The 14,730-nt window shown below is 36.7% G+C and overlaps 2 protein-coding genes and 1 long non-coding RNA gene across 3 annotated transcripts; 2 read left to right on the top strand and 1 right to left on the bottom strand.

The window, feature by feature from the left end:
• The first annotated feature begins 2,207 nt into the window (after positions 1–2,207).
• Positions 2,208–4,084, top strand: LOC133877811 (probable polyamine transporter At3g13620). The gene has a single exon (XM_062316230.1). It carries the CDS (start codon positions 2,278–2,280, stop codon positions 3,691–3,693), a length of 1,416 nt encoding a protein of 471 aa, XP_062172214.1. The 5' UTR covers positions 2,208–2,277; the 3' UTR covers positions 3,694–4,084.
• Positions 4,085–8,034: 3,950 nt separating this feature from the next.
• On the top strand, positions 8,035–9,933 carry LOC133878134 (F-box/kelch-repeat protein At1g15670-like). The gene has a single exon (XM_062316643.1). It carries the CDS (start codon positions 8,113–8,115, stop codon positions 9,175–9,177), a length of 1,065 nt encoding a protein of 354 aa, XP_062172627.1. The 5' UTR covers positions 8,035–8,112; the 3' UTR covers positions 9,178–9,933.
• Positions 9,934–12,442: 2,509 nt separating this feature from the next.
• On the bottom strand, positions 12,443–13,184 carry LOC133878463 (uncharacterized). Its single transcript, XR_009901908.1, has 2 exons — positions 12,948–13,184; positions 12,443–12,723 (listed from the first exon to the last, which is right to left on the bottom strand). It is a non-coding gene; the product is annotated as an uncharacterized LOC133878463 (long non-coding RNA).
• Positions 13,185–14,730: the final 1,546 nt, after the last annotated feature.

The raw sequence follows: 14,730 nt of genomic DNA, 5'->3' as shown, positions 1-14,730 counted from the left end.
GTGGACCAAGTGGTTTGGACATTTGAATAACTACTTCACCAGTTGGCTCCTGGATCTGGTTACCTTGTCATTGTTGTCAACAAGGGACAAGAAAGATTGGGCTCACATTGAGTGGATCCTTCATCCTTGATCACATAAATAGAAAACTAGCGAAGAGAAAAGGAATATATTTATTCATGGTTGAATTGAAGATAAAATATGCTGAAGTAATAAAGTTGAAATCTCGTTTAGCTTAAAATCTGCAATCGGCATAAAATCTCCTTCGTCTTTATTTGAAGGGTTGATATTTTGTTCAATAATTGCCTAATTGGTGTATTCGTATTCCATTTTGTCTCCTCCTTCAATTCAACTTTTGTAGATTCCTAGCATAATTATCGCAATCTATTTCGTTAATCAAGCTTCCTAAAATAAAAACACTTTAATAGCTTAAAAAATAGTACCTGCATTGTCAAAGGGTGAGTGAGAGTGTGGATGTTGGTTCAATAATTTGCAATTCCTTGGAATTCTAAGGCTGCGTCTTCAAAGAGCTAGGTTTTTTTTTTTTAATTTTTTTTACGTGTCCACACAAGAGGGGAACAGGAGATTTGAACTAGTGATCTCCGCTTTATGAGGCGTGATCCCCAGCCGATTGAACTACTCCTTGGGGATAAAGATCTAGGTTGTTGATTCAAAATAAAGATCTGCGATCTCTGATATTTCTGATTGGTTAAATATTATTCTTCATCTGGGGACCATAGGTATTTCTTTTGAAGATACTCGTCTCTCTCAAATTTTTGTTATGGTGGCTTGTAATAATATTTTGTGCTCTCGCAATAAAGCTTATTATGATGGTTGGATTCCTAATGCTTTATTTATATTTGCTGCTGTCAATCAAACCTCTCGGATTCATTTTTCAGCTTGGACAAATAAAATTGCTCATGTTCACTAGGTTTGGATAAAGCCAGATCCTCTTTGTTTTAAGATCAATTATGATACGGCCTCACAAGTACTTTTTCAGCACAAACAGCTGTTTGTAGGGATTCTTCTGGAACTATTATCCAAACTTTGTCAAGAATTAGTCTGCCTTGCAACCCCTTTGTATGGAGAAAACAGCTTTATTAACTGCTCAACTCTGTTTATATCTGTGGCTGTCTCATATCACTTTTCAAGGTGACAATCTCACAGTCAATCTCGCCATCAATAATCCGACGATCACACAAGATTAATGTATCTCGTCAATTATCTCGGATTTTTCTGCTACTATCCCTTCCTCTACTAGCTGGTCAGCTAGTAATATCAACCGAAGTACAAACTTCTGTGCCCACAATGTAACAAATTGGGTCGTGATTGGATTTACCTCTAGCTGTATTCCCACCCCTTATTGTCTTTTTAGTTCTTCTACCATTCCTCACTGTTTTAATATGAATTTTTCTTTCTCTTTTAGGGTTCCTTGATGTTGTTTGGTTTTTTTTTTTTTTTTTTTTTTTTTTTTTTTTTTTTTGTTGTACTTTAAAAAAAAAAAGATTTGGATTGAGCCCGATAAGCTTTAAAAATAATAATAATAATAATAACAAAAAGCGAAGTAGCTTAAGGGTTAAAGTGATTGGCCACCGCTTGGGGGTGGCCGGGCCACTCCAATCACATTCTTGGGTGTCTGGTATGGAAAGAAGTTTGGACTAGTAAAGTTCATTGACTTCTATTCGAACCTCACAATCTTCTACTCTCCTTTATACTCCTAATTTAACCAATACCGATCATGATGAGTGAATGTTGCAACAATGTTGTGCAAAGATCATTTTTCATTGATCATATGTTTTACATGGGTTAGGTGGGTCTCATAAATAGTTTCTCACAATCACCTCTTCAAATTCTTTTAAATTTAAACAAACAATTATAAAGAATCCTAATCCTTATCAAGTCTCCATAATTTCACTAATCTCAAAACCTGGAGTTATGACATCTTATAGAATTGGTCAAGAATGTTTCGTGCATTCATAGCTTAAAGCAAATCATAACAATTAGGTCAGCCTAAATCAGCTATGGACCACCTAAGATTGCATGCACCATTTAATCCAACCATTATGGAGCCAATAACTTGCACTAAAACGTACTTACAAAAACTAAAAATTAAAAAAATAAAAATAAAATAAAAAAATAAAATAAAAAAAATTGAAAAGAGAGAGGAAAAAGGTAAGTGCCGTCACTTTCATCTTCCTCACCCCCCATCTTGAAATCCAATGACATAAAGAACAGACCAACCAGCTTTCAGCTTTCAGTCTAAAAGATCCAACACCAACCATGGAAACTTCCCACGCCTCCTCAAACGACCAGCCCCTCCTTGAACAAGAACTATCACCACTTCCGACCACCACCAACACTCCGAAAAAACTAGCTCTAATCCCACTTGTTTTCCTAATCTACTTCGAGGTTGCCGGCGGCCCCTACGGCGAAGAGTCTGCAGTCGGGGCCGCCGGGCCTCTCTTTGCAATCCTTGGCTTCTTCATCTTCCCCTTCATATGGAGCATCCCGGAGGCCCTCGTCACTGCCGAGCTCGCCACCACCTTCCCCGGCAATGGCGGCTTCGTCATCTGGGCCCACCGGGCCTTTGGCCCCTTCTGGGGCTCCTTAATGGGTTCCTGGAAGTTCCTCAGTGGGGTCATAAACTTGGCCTCATACCCAGTTCTATGCATAGACTATCTCAAGCTGGTATTGCCTATTTTCTCTTCAGGTCTGCCTCGCTATTTTGCTATATTTGTTTCAACTTTGGTGCTGTCTTTTTTGAACTATACTGGTCTGACTATAGTCGGGTACACTGCAGTAAGTCTAGGAATTGTTTCACTTTTGCCATTTATTGTGATGTCTTTGATTGCTATTCCTAAGATTGATCCTAGTAGGTGGATCAGTTTGGGTGAGGAGGGTGTGGGAAAAGACTGGACATTGTTTTTCAATACCCTTTTTTGGAACTTGAATTTTTGGGACAATGCTAGTACTTTAGCTGGTGAAGTGGAACAACCTCAGAAAACATTCCCAAAAGCATTGCTCTCTGCTGGGTTGTTCACTTGTTTGGCTTACTTGATTCCTCTCCTGGCTGTAACTGGGGCTATACCTCTACATCAAGAAGATTGGGTTGATGGGTATTTTGCAGATGCTGCAGAAATAATTGCTGGGAAATGGTTGAAAGTCTGGATTGAAATTGGTGCAATTTTATCGGTTATTGGGCTTTATGAAGCCCAATTGAGCAGTTGTGCATACCAACTTCTTGGAATGGCAGATTTAGGATTTTTACCCCAACTTTTCGGGGTAAGGTCTACATGGTTTGGTACACCTTGGTTGGGAATTTTGCTTTCAACAGTGATAACACTTGCAGTTTCTTACATGAGTTTTGTAAACATTATATCTTCAGTTAATTTCTTGTACAGTTTGGGGATGCTATTGGAATTTGCATCTTTCCTTTGGTTGAGGAAGAAGTTGCCGGCAGTGAATAGGCCCTTCAGAGTTCCAATGAGTTTGCCAGGGCTGCTGGTTATGTGCTTGATTCCATCTGGGTTTTTAGTTTATGTAATGGCAGTGGCTACTAAAACTGTTTTTTTGGTAAGTGCTCTTCTGACACTGGGTGGGATTGCTTGGTACTTCTTCATGAATTTTTGCAATTCCAAGAAGTGGCTTGATTTCAATCATGCTGGAGAAAAATTGGAAGATCATGGTTTGGAGTAGGTACATAAGTACAGGGTCTTTCTTGATCTTCTGCAGATTGTTTTCTTACAAGAATTAAAGTGGTGCCAAGATATATAGCTCTGCAAATGAGATTGATGCTTGATTTGCTAAACTATTAATTATTGTGAAACCAGAGAATTACAAAAGACATTTTGCACAATATACTCGACGAGTTGGTTTCATTAGTTTGGTAGTGCAAATTGAGCTTAGGATGTGGCTGTACATAAATATATGTATAGTTGCCTCTTGTAGAAGTGTTACTTTTTCAGGACATCACCCCCGACAGTGTCGTTGACGAATGGCCGGTCAAGCTTTCATCTTATAATTTTAGGATAAGTGGCGATTTAACATCAATGAAGGCAAGCTCGTTTTGCATCGACTGTCAACTAAACAGGCTTTTTATTAGTTGAGTCTTAGGCTTTTAGCCTATCTAAATTCTATTTTTTTTTCAACAAATTGCCAAATACAACTCAAAGCTAGAGGTTTTTTTTCACCTCAAGCCAAAGAAAGAGGAGGAAAAAGACGTGTTCTGAATTTGATTATTTCTTAAAAGGCCATCCCTAGTTCTTCGGCCCCATCATTGGCTTTGGGTGGCTTATATTTCATGTACTTAGCCATACTTGGATCGAAAACCCATATAGGTTCAATTTTGGATTGATACTTGTTCTAATCATTCTCAAGATAATGACAAATCCAAGATATTTTTACAAATATTAATTAACTGAAAAATATATTTTTTTTGATAAGTATGTGGAAACAGGGAGATAAGTATCCCAACCATAACAAGGACGATAAAAACAATTTACCACCCAAAATTTGGGTAAGGTTGGTAACTTCAATATAGCTGGGTATGGGAGGTATAAAAATATAAAAATTCAATAAAATATAAGTAAATATCTATTGTGATTTGCGACTTACTCATTTCAAGTTAGTTATACATCCATCCGACTGTGTATAGGGCTGTAAGCAAGCAGAGTTACATGTAAATATGTTCGGACTCGATTCGTTTATTAAATGAACAGAACTTGAACAAAAAATTTAGGCTCCTATAAAATTTAGCAAATTTGTTTTGATTGGGTCGTTTAGATTCACAAGCACTTCCAATGGGAGCCTTTTCCTTTATGCGTCTTCATTTCAACTGTAATCCTAGGTCCTTTCCTTTGTAGCCCTTAATGGAGCATCACTGATTGATAAGAAAATTGTGATAGAACAATCTTTCAACTGATAATGATCACTCCAAAAGGTGTTTTTTATTTTTTTTTATTTTTTTTTTATCATAGTGCATATACTTGTTACATTACAACCTAAGATAATTTGGGTTTACAAGGAACTGAAAAATTATTACTCCTCCATTAATTTGGTTCAATGTTATTCAAACAAAATTACTTTCACCTTTATGTCATATAATTTTTTTTTTTTTTTTTAAAAATAAAATAAATAAAAAGCATAATCTAAAAAGTATTAACAAACGGAGATTTACCTGAATGAGTTTGATCCCATTCTTTACCTAAAATAAGAACAAAAAAATCTCTAAAGCCTAAACCTTAAAAACGTTGAACCCTAAACTATATAAATAACAATATAATAATAAACTAAGTCCCCCATCCCAAAACTATCTAAATACTATTTTTTCAACAAATACAACTCAAAAGCTAAATCTTTTTTTCCTCGAGCCAAAGAAAGAGGAGGAAAAAGAAGTGTTCTGAATTGATTATTTCTTTCTAAAAGGCCATTCCTAGTTGGCTAGTTGTTCAGCCCAATCGTTGGACCCAAAAAAATAAAAATAAAGTTAGGGTTGTGTTAGCTTGATTTTATATCCACCAAGCTTGGGCCGACATGAATCATACCTTTTAATGGCTTGACCTAGCCTGCATACATCACGGCCCGTTTGACAACCTCCTCCACTCTTCCTTCTCTTTTTTTTTCACTTCTCCAAAAAAAAAAAAATTAACTTCACTTCAAAACATTCTTAACTTTTTTTACTTTTTATATCACATCAGCAATTTTTTTATTATTATTTAAATAGAAAAACCCACTATATTATTATTATTATTATTATTATTTTTTATATATAAATTCTTTCTATTTTATATCACATCAATCATTTTTTACAATTATTCAAAAAAAAGATTTTCCTCATACTTGAGAGGAGTTACCAAACGGGGTTCACATGACCATCTCATATATACTGTTCGGATTGACGTGACAAGTACCACATGACTAGCAAGATTGATTTATAAGACCTTGACAACCCTCCCAAACAACACGTCAAGAGCAAGTTGAGCTGGGTCTCCTTATATTCAGTGAAGATGGCTATTTGCCTATTTTGTCTTTGGTCAAGATTTCTAGAACATTATTTAGAACCACATCTACATTTCAATTAGTCACATTTTTATCTTATTTTCCTGATGAGCTTTTAGATTAGTCATTATTATCATTATTATTATTTTAAAAAAGAAAGATAAAAGGGATCAACAAGGTGGAATAAAAAAAGAATAAAAGTGTGGTATATTGCATTATTCTAAAGAAAATGATTCAAAGACTGATCGACAGTGTCACGTCAATAAATTGAATAAAAGTAAAATAAAAGCATGATGTATAACATTATTCTAAGGAAAAGAGAAATATTATTCACCATACTTTTATCGTAATTTGTCATTGTTTAAAAAAAGAAAAAGAAAAAAACTATTGATTAAGGGCACATGGGCCGCCTCTTGATCTTTTAATGGGAATCATTTGTATTTCTTCTATCTCCTTTGTGTTTATCTCTTTAGTTCGACAATGAAAAGATCTCCTCCTTTTGACAGTTTCTATGTTATCTTTTTATTTTTTTTTATTTTTATTTTGTAGACTTTTTCTTTGTTATGTTATTTAATGAATTTTTGCCCCAATTAAATTATGAAAAATTGAACTTTTAAGTAGGATTTTTGTTGTTACCTCCACCGCTGGGAAAGATTGACTTCTAAATTGCCTTAATGGATATGTGATCAACATAATATGATTGTTCTCATTTGGATTACACTATAAAGATAGCTCCTAATTATATCTTCACCTCTCACACATGAAATGAGGTAATTATTTCTAGAGAATGCAAAAGAAGCATTTCTCTTATTTTTATTGTTAATTTTGTTCATTAACAAACAATATAAATATAAAACGCTCTTAAAAACATAAAAGCAGATTTCACGTCAAAATACTTTTTCAAATCAGAAAAAAAATAAAAAAAAATAAATAAATTACCGTACAAAACACAGAATCTATAACAATTTGTCACATTTTCTTTTTGCAAGGAATTCCTTTCCCCTTTCAAATTCATTCTTCTTTCAAAATGTTTTGCTCATTCGGAAATATCAGAGGCATCCTAAACTCATCCTCATGAATCATGATGGAAGACCCCAGATGATCCTCATGGACAATCACAGACAGCCACCTATGCAAAAGGGACCCACCCCTAGGGCACCTTCGTTTGCCTTATCCTCCCTTATACCAGCCAGTCAAATATCTCCCTGTTATTTTTTTTTTTTTTGTCCTGATCTTTTGCTGTAGATCGATATCTTATTATATATATTCTTATGTTTTTGAGGGAAATTCAAAAAGACCACATCATAAATATGATAAAACCCTAAATCATACAATCAAACTAATAATTAAAATTTATTTTAGTTATAATAACTTTTTAAATAGACTTTTATTTTGAATTAATGCCGTAAAATTAAAAAGATTGACCGACTTACAAAAACAAAACACTCTCTCTGTAACCAATCATTCCTAATATCAGAGACAACCAAGGCACATACTTTTTTTAATAATTTTTTTCTTCATAATTTGTGGTTTCTATTAAAAAAAAAAATGTATTTTTCATATTAAAAAAGATATATAATATTTTTATAGACCAAATCGGGACAACCTAATTTAGTTTGGAAGAAATTTTTGTCCTTTTAATTATAGTGAACAACTTTAAATGTGGATCGTTAGGTTGTTTGAATTTAGAATATTACGCTATTGACTATAAGTAATGTTATACGTAAGATTTTTATCTTTTTTTATCTCTTAAATCTCATCTCTTAAATGTGACGATATTTTTAAAATCACTATTAAATTTAAGATGAATAATCATTATATTTTGATTAATAATAATTTTTAGAGATAAATTATGGACTAAGTCCAATAAACATGAGTCGCATATCAAATATAAGTGTGAAATGTGAAGAAATATCATTCCCCTAATTTTAAAGTCAAGAGACTGTGGTGGAAGGAAATAAAAGATTCTTACGTATAATTAAGGTCAACAGCTGTAATTGGCTCTTTCTACCACACTGCGCCGTCACCATTACGTGCGCCGTCACCATTACGTGTCTGTCAGAATTTTAGTTATACAACGGTTTGAATAAATGCCACACTGAAGCGTCCCAAGCTTTCATGGCCCTGCAATTGCAAATCGGAAGTTCTGAGTCCACTGAGTTGGTACCGGGTTTGCCTGAAGAAGTCGGCCTTGAGTGCTTGACTCGGGTGCCTTACACGGCTCATGCAGTCGCTTCCCGAGCCTGCCGGCGATGGCACGAGCTTCTAAAAAGTAAGGAGTTTTATCACCATAGAAAGAAATCTGGGCATACCCACAAAGTCGCTTGCTTGGTGCAAGCTCTTTCTGGTGCAAACAAGTCTTCTACTGAGCGAAAACGCAGTAGCTCACCGAGTTATGGGATCACCGTGTTTGACCCAGGGGGCGTAGGGACTTGGGAACTACTCGACCCGGTTCCCAAGTATCCCGATGGGCTGCCTCAGTTTTGCCAATTGGCGAGATGTGAAGGCAAGCTGGTTGTGATGGGCGGCTGGGACCCTGTGAGTTACAACCCGGTCACCGACGTTTTCGTGTACGATTTCACGACGAGTCGGTGGCGACAAGGCGCGGACATGCCCGCGAAGCGCTCGTTCTTCGCGATCGGCGCTTATGAGGGCCGAGTCTGCGTCGCGGGCGGGCAGGACGAGAACAAGAACGCGTCGAGTTCGGCGTGGGTTTACGATATGAGGCGGGACGAGTGGGCGGAGTTGACTCATCTGAGTCAGGAGCGAGACGAGTGCGAAGGAACGTTGATTGGGGACGAGTTTTGGGTCGTCAGTGGGTACAGCACGGAGAGGCAAGGGGTGTTCGAAGGAAGCGCCGACGTGTACGGATTCGGGTCGGGTCGGTGGAGACGGGTGGACGGGGTTTGGGAGCCGGGTCAGTGTCCGAGATCATGTGTTGGGGTGAGGAGAGATGGGAAACTGGCGAGTTGGGCGGAGTCGGACTCGGCGGTCCGAGTTGGGAGTTGTGGGGTTATGTTGGGGGCACGGACCCTGGTGACAGGGTCGGCCGACCAAGGTGCGCCACAAGGGTTGTATATGTTGGAAATGGAGAGGGAAGGGAGAAATGGTAAATTGGTGAGGATCAGTGTGCCCGATGAGTTTTGTGGCTTTGTTCGATCTGGCTGCTGGGTGGAGATTTGATCAAATCCCGCGTATCAGACTTGTGGGGATATGTTTTTGTTTTTATTTTTTATTTATTTTTTTCACTTTTTTCTTTTATAATAGAGATAAGTTCTTTTAAGAAATATTAATAGCTTTTATTGCTTAATCGAAAATAGAAGCTGGTTAGTTTTTTCCTGATTAGAGAAGCCTTTGATCTGGTGGAGGAATTCCAGAATGCTAATTTGCGTGCTGAAGACCTTGGGCAAGGGGGCAGTCCCCCAATGGCAGATGGATCAAACCAGCGCCAAACTATATTAAAATCAACTGGGACGCAGCATTGGATGGCCGGAAAAAACTTATGGGGATAGGGATCGTTGCTATGGATTCCCTAGGAGAAGTGAAGGCGGCCAAGTGTGAAGTTTTTCCTTACATCAGGGATCCAGTTGTTGCGGAAGCTGTCGGCGCTCGGTGTGCTGTTTCTTTTGGCCGTAATTTGGGGTTTCAATCGGTCGAATTGGAGGGTGATGCCCGAGAGATCATCCTGGCCCTAAGCAATCTGGAGGAAGTCGATTCCATCCATGGGCATTTTTTGATCGAGACAAGACAGATGTTGGGATCGTTGTTTTCCTGGAAGTTCTCCCATGTGAGACGCGAAGGAAACATGGTTGCTCATAATCTAGATAAACTAGCTTTGTCCAAACAGTTTAATCGTGTGTGGCTTAACTCTTGTTCCAGTGAGTTGTTGTATGCTGTTAATGCTGACATTTATTAATGGAAGCTGGTTAGTTAATGTTAGGGAGAAGTTCTTTCTTTTTTTTTTTTCTTTTTTGAAGGGGTTCGTGAGAAGTTGTAAGGGCATATACCTTGATATTAAGTAAACAGCAATGTTCGTATATAAACCCTCCTCTCTAAGAAAGAGTAAGGTTTAACCCCTCCTAGTGAGGTTCTTTCTCCACCTCATGTGGTTTTTCAAGGGATGAGGGATGGTTTTCTTCTCGACCAACCCGGCACTCAGATGCGCCACACCCCATGCTCCTGAGCCTCTTCGCTTCCTACCACTCGCCTCCACGCCTGCACGTGGATCTCACTTGCCAACAAGTGTCCTCCACAAACTGGCATGTGGATCCCCTTCACTGGCGCGTGGCCTTTTCGGATTATGATTTCATTGTCTTCCTCTGCTGTTGTTGCTGCTACTGTTTTTTAGTGTTTTATTGTATTTTTGGTTGCTTTTATTGTTGTGTTTGGGATACCGTCTCCCAGCTCCTTTGAAGTATGATATGTTAGTGGAGATTTTTGTAATTGGGTTTCGTTCTTTCTCAACGTATTCTTTTCGGTTTGAGATATGATCTTTTGCGGTTTTGTCATCTCAAGACACAACTCTTGACCACCTTACACATGTGGCAAAGTGGTCCCCTAGCTAGCTTTAGGATTTTTTTCTAAAAAAAAAAAAAAAAGAAGTTACCACGGGGGCAAAGATGGTCAAGAGCTAGCCAGGGGACCACTTTGCCACATGGGTAAGGTGGTCAAGAGTTGTGTCTTGGGGTGGTAATGTATCATATTTCTTTTGGTTTTTGACAGTGTCTCTCCCGCTACAACCACCTCATTGTGGTTGTTGCCTTTATCAATTGGGGGCTCTTCAGTGAGTCATTTTGCCATTTGTCACCCTCTTATGTGGCCCTTAGAAAGGCTCGATTTTTTTATAATTTTTTTAGAATCATAGATGAAACTATTGCCTACCGTTTGTGCTTGTGTCTATACAGCCTTTTCTATTTTGGCTCTGTCCTTGTAACACTTCTCTCATGTTTGAATAGAAAAAGAAAAAGAAAAAGAGCAATGTTCATCTCGATCACTTTGGTTTATGGGTTGAGCCAATATATTTTTTTTAATATATAAGTGAGCCATTTTTTCTTAAATTGCTATAGATGGAAAAAGGAGAGCCGGCTTGGGCCATGTCTCTCCATGTAGGCCATGACAAGCTATGAAATGAAGCTTCCTAGGCTTGGCATCCTGGACCCAGAACCCACAAGAAGTTGCAAATGGTGGCATCAATAGCTTTGTAAAGAGTTCTGTAGAGTGTAGTTGAACTATTTGAAACTACTAGAACAAGAATCATGTTGGTAACAAGGGGACAAAAAAAAAGGCATAACGATAAGATTTAGTAAATATCTTGATCAAGCCCTTGCGTAGCTTGTTAGTTGTTAGGATTCCCTTTGACTTATTTTGTTTCTAAGAGGCTGGAATTTTAAGCAATTTGAGAGCTTATATAAGATTTATCTGTCCAAATAAATTTTAAACTGTCCGACAATCTATTTGGATAGGTAGATTCCATGTCAAGTCTCTCAAATGTATTACTCAAATTACCGGAGATCCTTGTACAGTGCTAGTGAATAGAAGATACCAATCATTTTGCCTCTGAGCTTAAAATCTCAGCTCTGTAGCTTATGAGATGTTTCTTCCACAATCGCTTTCAAAAAAGTCGTCTCTTTTGAAAAATCTGGTTTAATTATTATTACAAAGAATCTTTTTCAAAGTTGTATCCATGTTCAGTCCAAATACTTCCTTTTAAGTTGTTGAAATTCATCATCTACAAAAAGAAATTAATCTAAAAATTGTCCCTCCAAGGCTTTTCCTAATTTCCCCATGATGTTAAAATAAGTAAATTTAGAAGTTTCTCGTGTCCCACTAAAAATGATGTGGCTTTTAAAATCACAATTTGATCAAAATTCAATAGTGATCTATCACACATGGTGATTTGAACAACAAATTACCGGAGATCCTTGTCCAGTGCTAGTGATTAGAAGATTCCAATCCTTTTGTCTTTGAGCTTGGAATTTCAGCCTTGTAGCTTATGAGATTATTACAAAGAATCTTTTTCAAAGTTGTATCCATGTTCAGTCCCAATATTTCCTTAAGTTGTTGAAATTAATCATCTAGAAAAAGAAATTAATCTAAAAATTGTCCCTCCAAGGCCTTCCTTAAGTTCCCCATGATGTTAGAATAAGTAAATCTAGAAGTCCCTCTCGTGTCCCACTAAAAATAATGTAACTTTTAAAATTACAATCCGATCAAAATTCAGTGGTGATCTATCATATATCAAATGATAATTTTGATAGTCACATTATTTTTAGAGGGACACATGAGCAGCTTCGAGCATTACTCTGTTAGAACACTACAAGATATATCAGGATATGTATTTTTAACCTATATACTTTTATCTATATTTGCACAAGCGAATCAGAAAACCCAAATGATACAATTTTATACACAAATCTTTAAAATGATAACACTCAATGGGAAAACACAATGAAGTCAAAGGTAAATATAAAATTTATTTAGTCTAAGGAACACATACAAACATAAGCATATATAAGAAGAAATTTAAAGGTTCGGTTTTTCCATTACATAAATTGTCTGCTCCATTAGATGCCATTTGTCATAATCCATATATGGTGCCTACCACATCTGATATTTTAAACAGCATTTTTCTTCAAATTATGAAGAACCAAACCTTAATGTAATAATATTTCATTCTTTCTCAGGTTGTTTCACCTTAGCCCCATCAACACTCTCCGCTGGAGGCAACGTCTGCACGCAGTAGTTGTAGAAAAAAGGCATGTCAAGATCTAGCTACGAAGATAGCCGTAGTGCATATAACATTTTATCAAAAAGGGTTACCGCATAGTCTTTTGGACATTTTATCAAACATGTCATGCCCATTAACTTCCCGCAAAATTCGAAGCACTATAACATACTGATAATGAGTCAAGTTTGAATCAATGAAGTCATGAAAGAGAGAGAGAGGGGATTACAAGATCAGGTTTGTATGTGTTGTGGACAACGGATGCGCCAGCGAGGAGCGAGACGACGACAACCACGCAGGACCAGGCCAACGATGGAGTCCCCGTGGGTTGTTTCCCCCCTCCAAATTTCTGATTCATCATTCTAAACACCACCCGCGCACAACCAAAAGAAGAAGACACAAATAAAGCTAATTCGCCCGACCAAAACAGAGTCAAAAACGGGTCTTAGTCCAAGAATAAATAGAACGGGCTTGTTTGGTAAGTGTTTGTGAATTAGAATATTTATTTGAATAGTAGTAAGAAATGATTGATGTGATAGAAAATTTGAGAATGTTTTATAAAAAAGTGAAAAAGTTTTGTTTTGTAGTGGGTTTTTTTGATTGAATAATAATAAAAAATTATTGATGTGATGTAAAAAGTGTAAAAAAGTAAGAATGTTTTTGATTTGATATTTTTGGGAGAAGTAAAATGAAAATGAAAATTTTGTGGATGATTTACCAAACAAGCTCGTTATACTTTTACGGGACGCATGATGAGGTCACATGTTTTAAGTGATTTTTTTTTAAAAAAAATTTATTTAAAGAAATGCTACATATTAATATATTATACTCACATTTTACCATATCCTATTGGGTTGACGTGGCAGATCACATCAGCCATTTAATTTTTTTACAATGGCTAGTCTAAGTGCGCGCTATCGGGCACTACTATATTAGTCTATATTAAGACGAGTTACACAAGCACTCAAGAAACAAGAATTATAAAATTATAAATTAGATTTATTGTTCTTAATGTAGAAATAGAAGAGACTTATAACGTTCATATTATTTATCTATATATAGCGTCTTGTATACAATCAAATATATCAAGAAAATATATAATCAAGAAAAGGCTTTGAAGTGTGGACATAGACCATAGGCCGAACCACCTAAAATCTATGTTTCTCCTCTTGCCTTTATCTCTCTTTAAATTATTATTAGTTCTTATAGTCCAGTGGGATGAAGGTGTGATGAAAATATAGTATTTAACATTATTTATTTATTTATTTTCTAAAAAATGGTCCGACATAAAAGCTACTTAAAACATAAAACATAGCAAGTGTGAAATGGATGTGAAAACTAGTAGCAGTACTCCATTATTAATTGTTGCTTCTTTACGCGTCATTTAAATATAATTTATCTAATTTTCCAATAAAAGTTCACAAATATATATTCTTTTGGATTGTTTTCAAAAGCAAAGTTCATGAATTAAACAACATTGATTAGCTTGGAACAAACTGGAAGGAGGAGACCATATCCATATCATCCTCTTATTATAATTGGTATTTATAGATAGGGATGTGGATAAGTGGCTGATGCCTAATAGTACGGTGCGTTTGGTTGGAATAATTTTCAATATTCGAACCGGGTTTTTATTCGAAAACCCGGAACCCAGATCCATGAGGAATAAAATCCGAAAGTCGTTTGAATATGGTTTAAATGCGGTTTGGATTTCAAGGTGAAGTGATAGTAGAAAAGGCGTGGCTTTTGAGGTGGATAGCATTAAATGCAACTCTGAAAGGCAGTCCATTTTGAGACTTGTAATATATATTTTTAAAAAATAAAAATAAAAAGTATACTAAACTAAATTATTTATTTTTTTTTTGTTAAAAAAGAAAAATAGGAAAATGGGGTGGCCAAAAGCCACCCCCAGAGTGGCCGGTGCCACCTCTGGGGGTGGCTTGCGTCCACCCCAGGGGTCGGGGGTGGTCGCGCGCCACCCCCTCAGCCCTAAGGGTGGCTTTTGGGCCACC

Source organism: Alnus glutinosa, chromosome 9 (assembly GCF_958979055.1).
Source record: "Alnus glutinosa chromosome 9, dhAlnGlut1.1, whole genome shotgun sequence".
Classification (NCBI taxonomy): Eukaryota; Viridiplantae; Streptophyta; class Magnoliopsida; order Fagales; family Betulaceae; genus Alnus; species Alnus glutinosa.
Note: the sequence above shows the minus strand (reverse complement) of the source record. Positions and strands in the feature narration are given on the sequence as shown.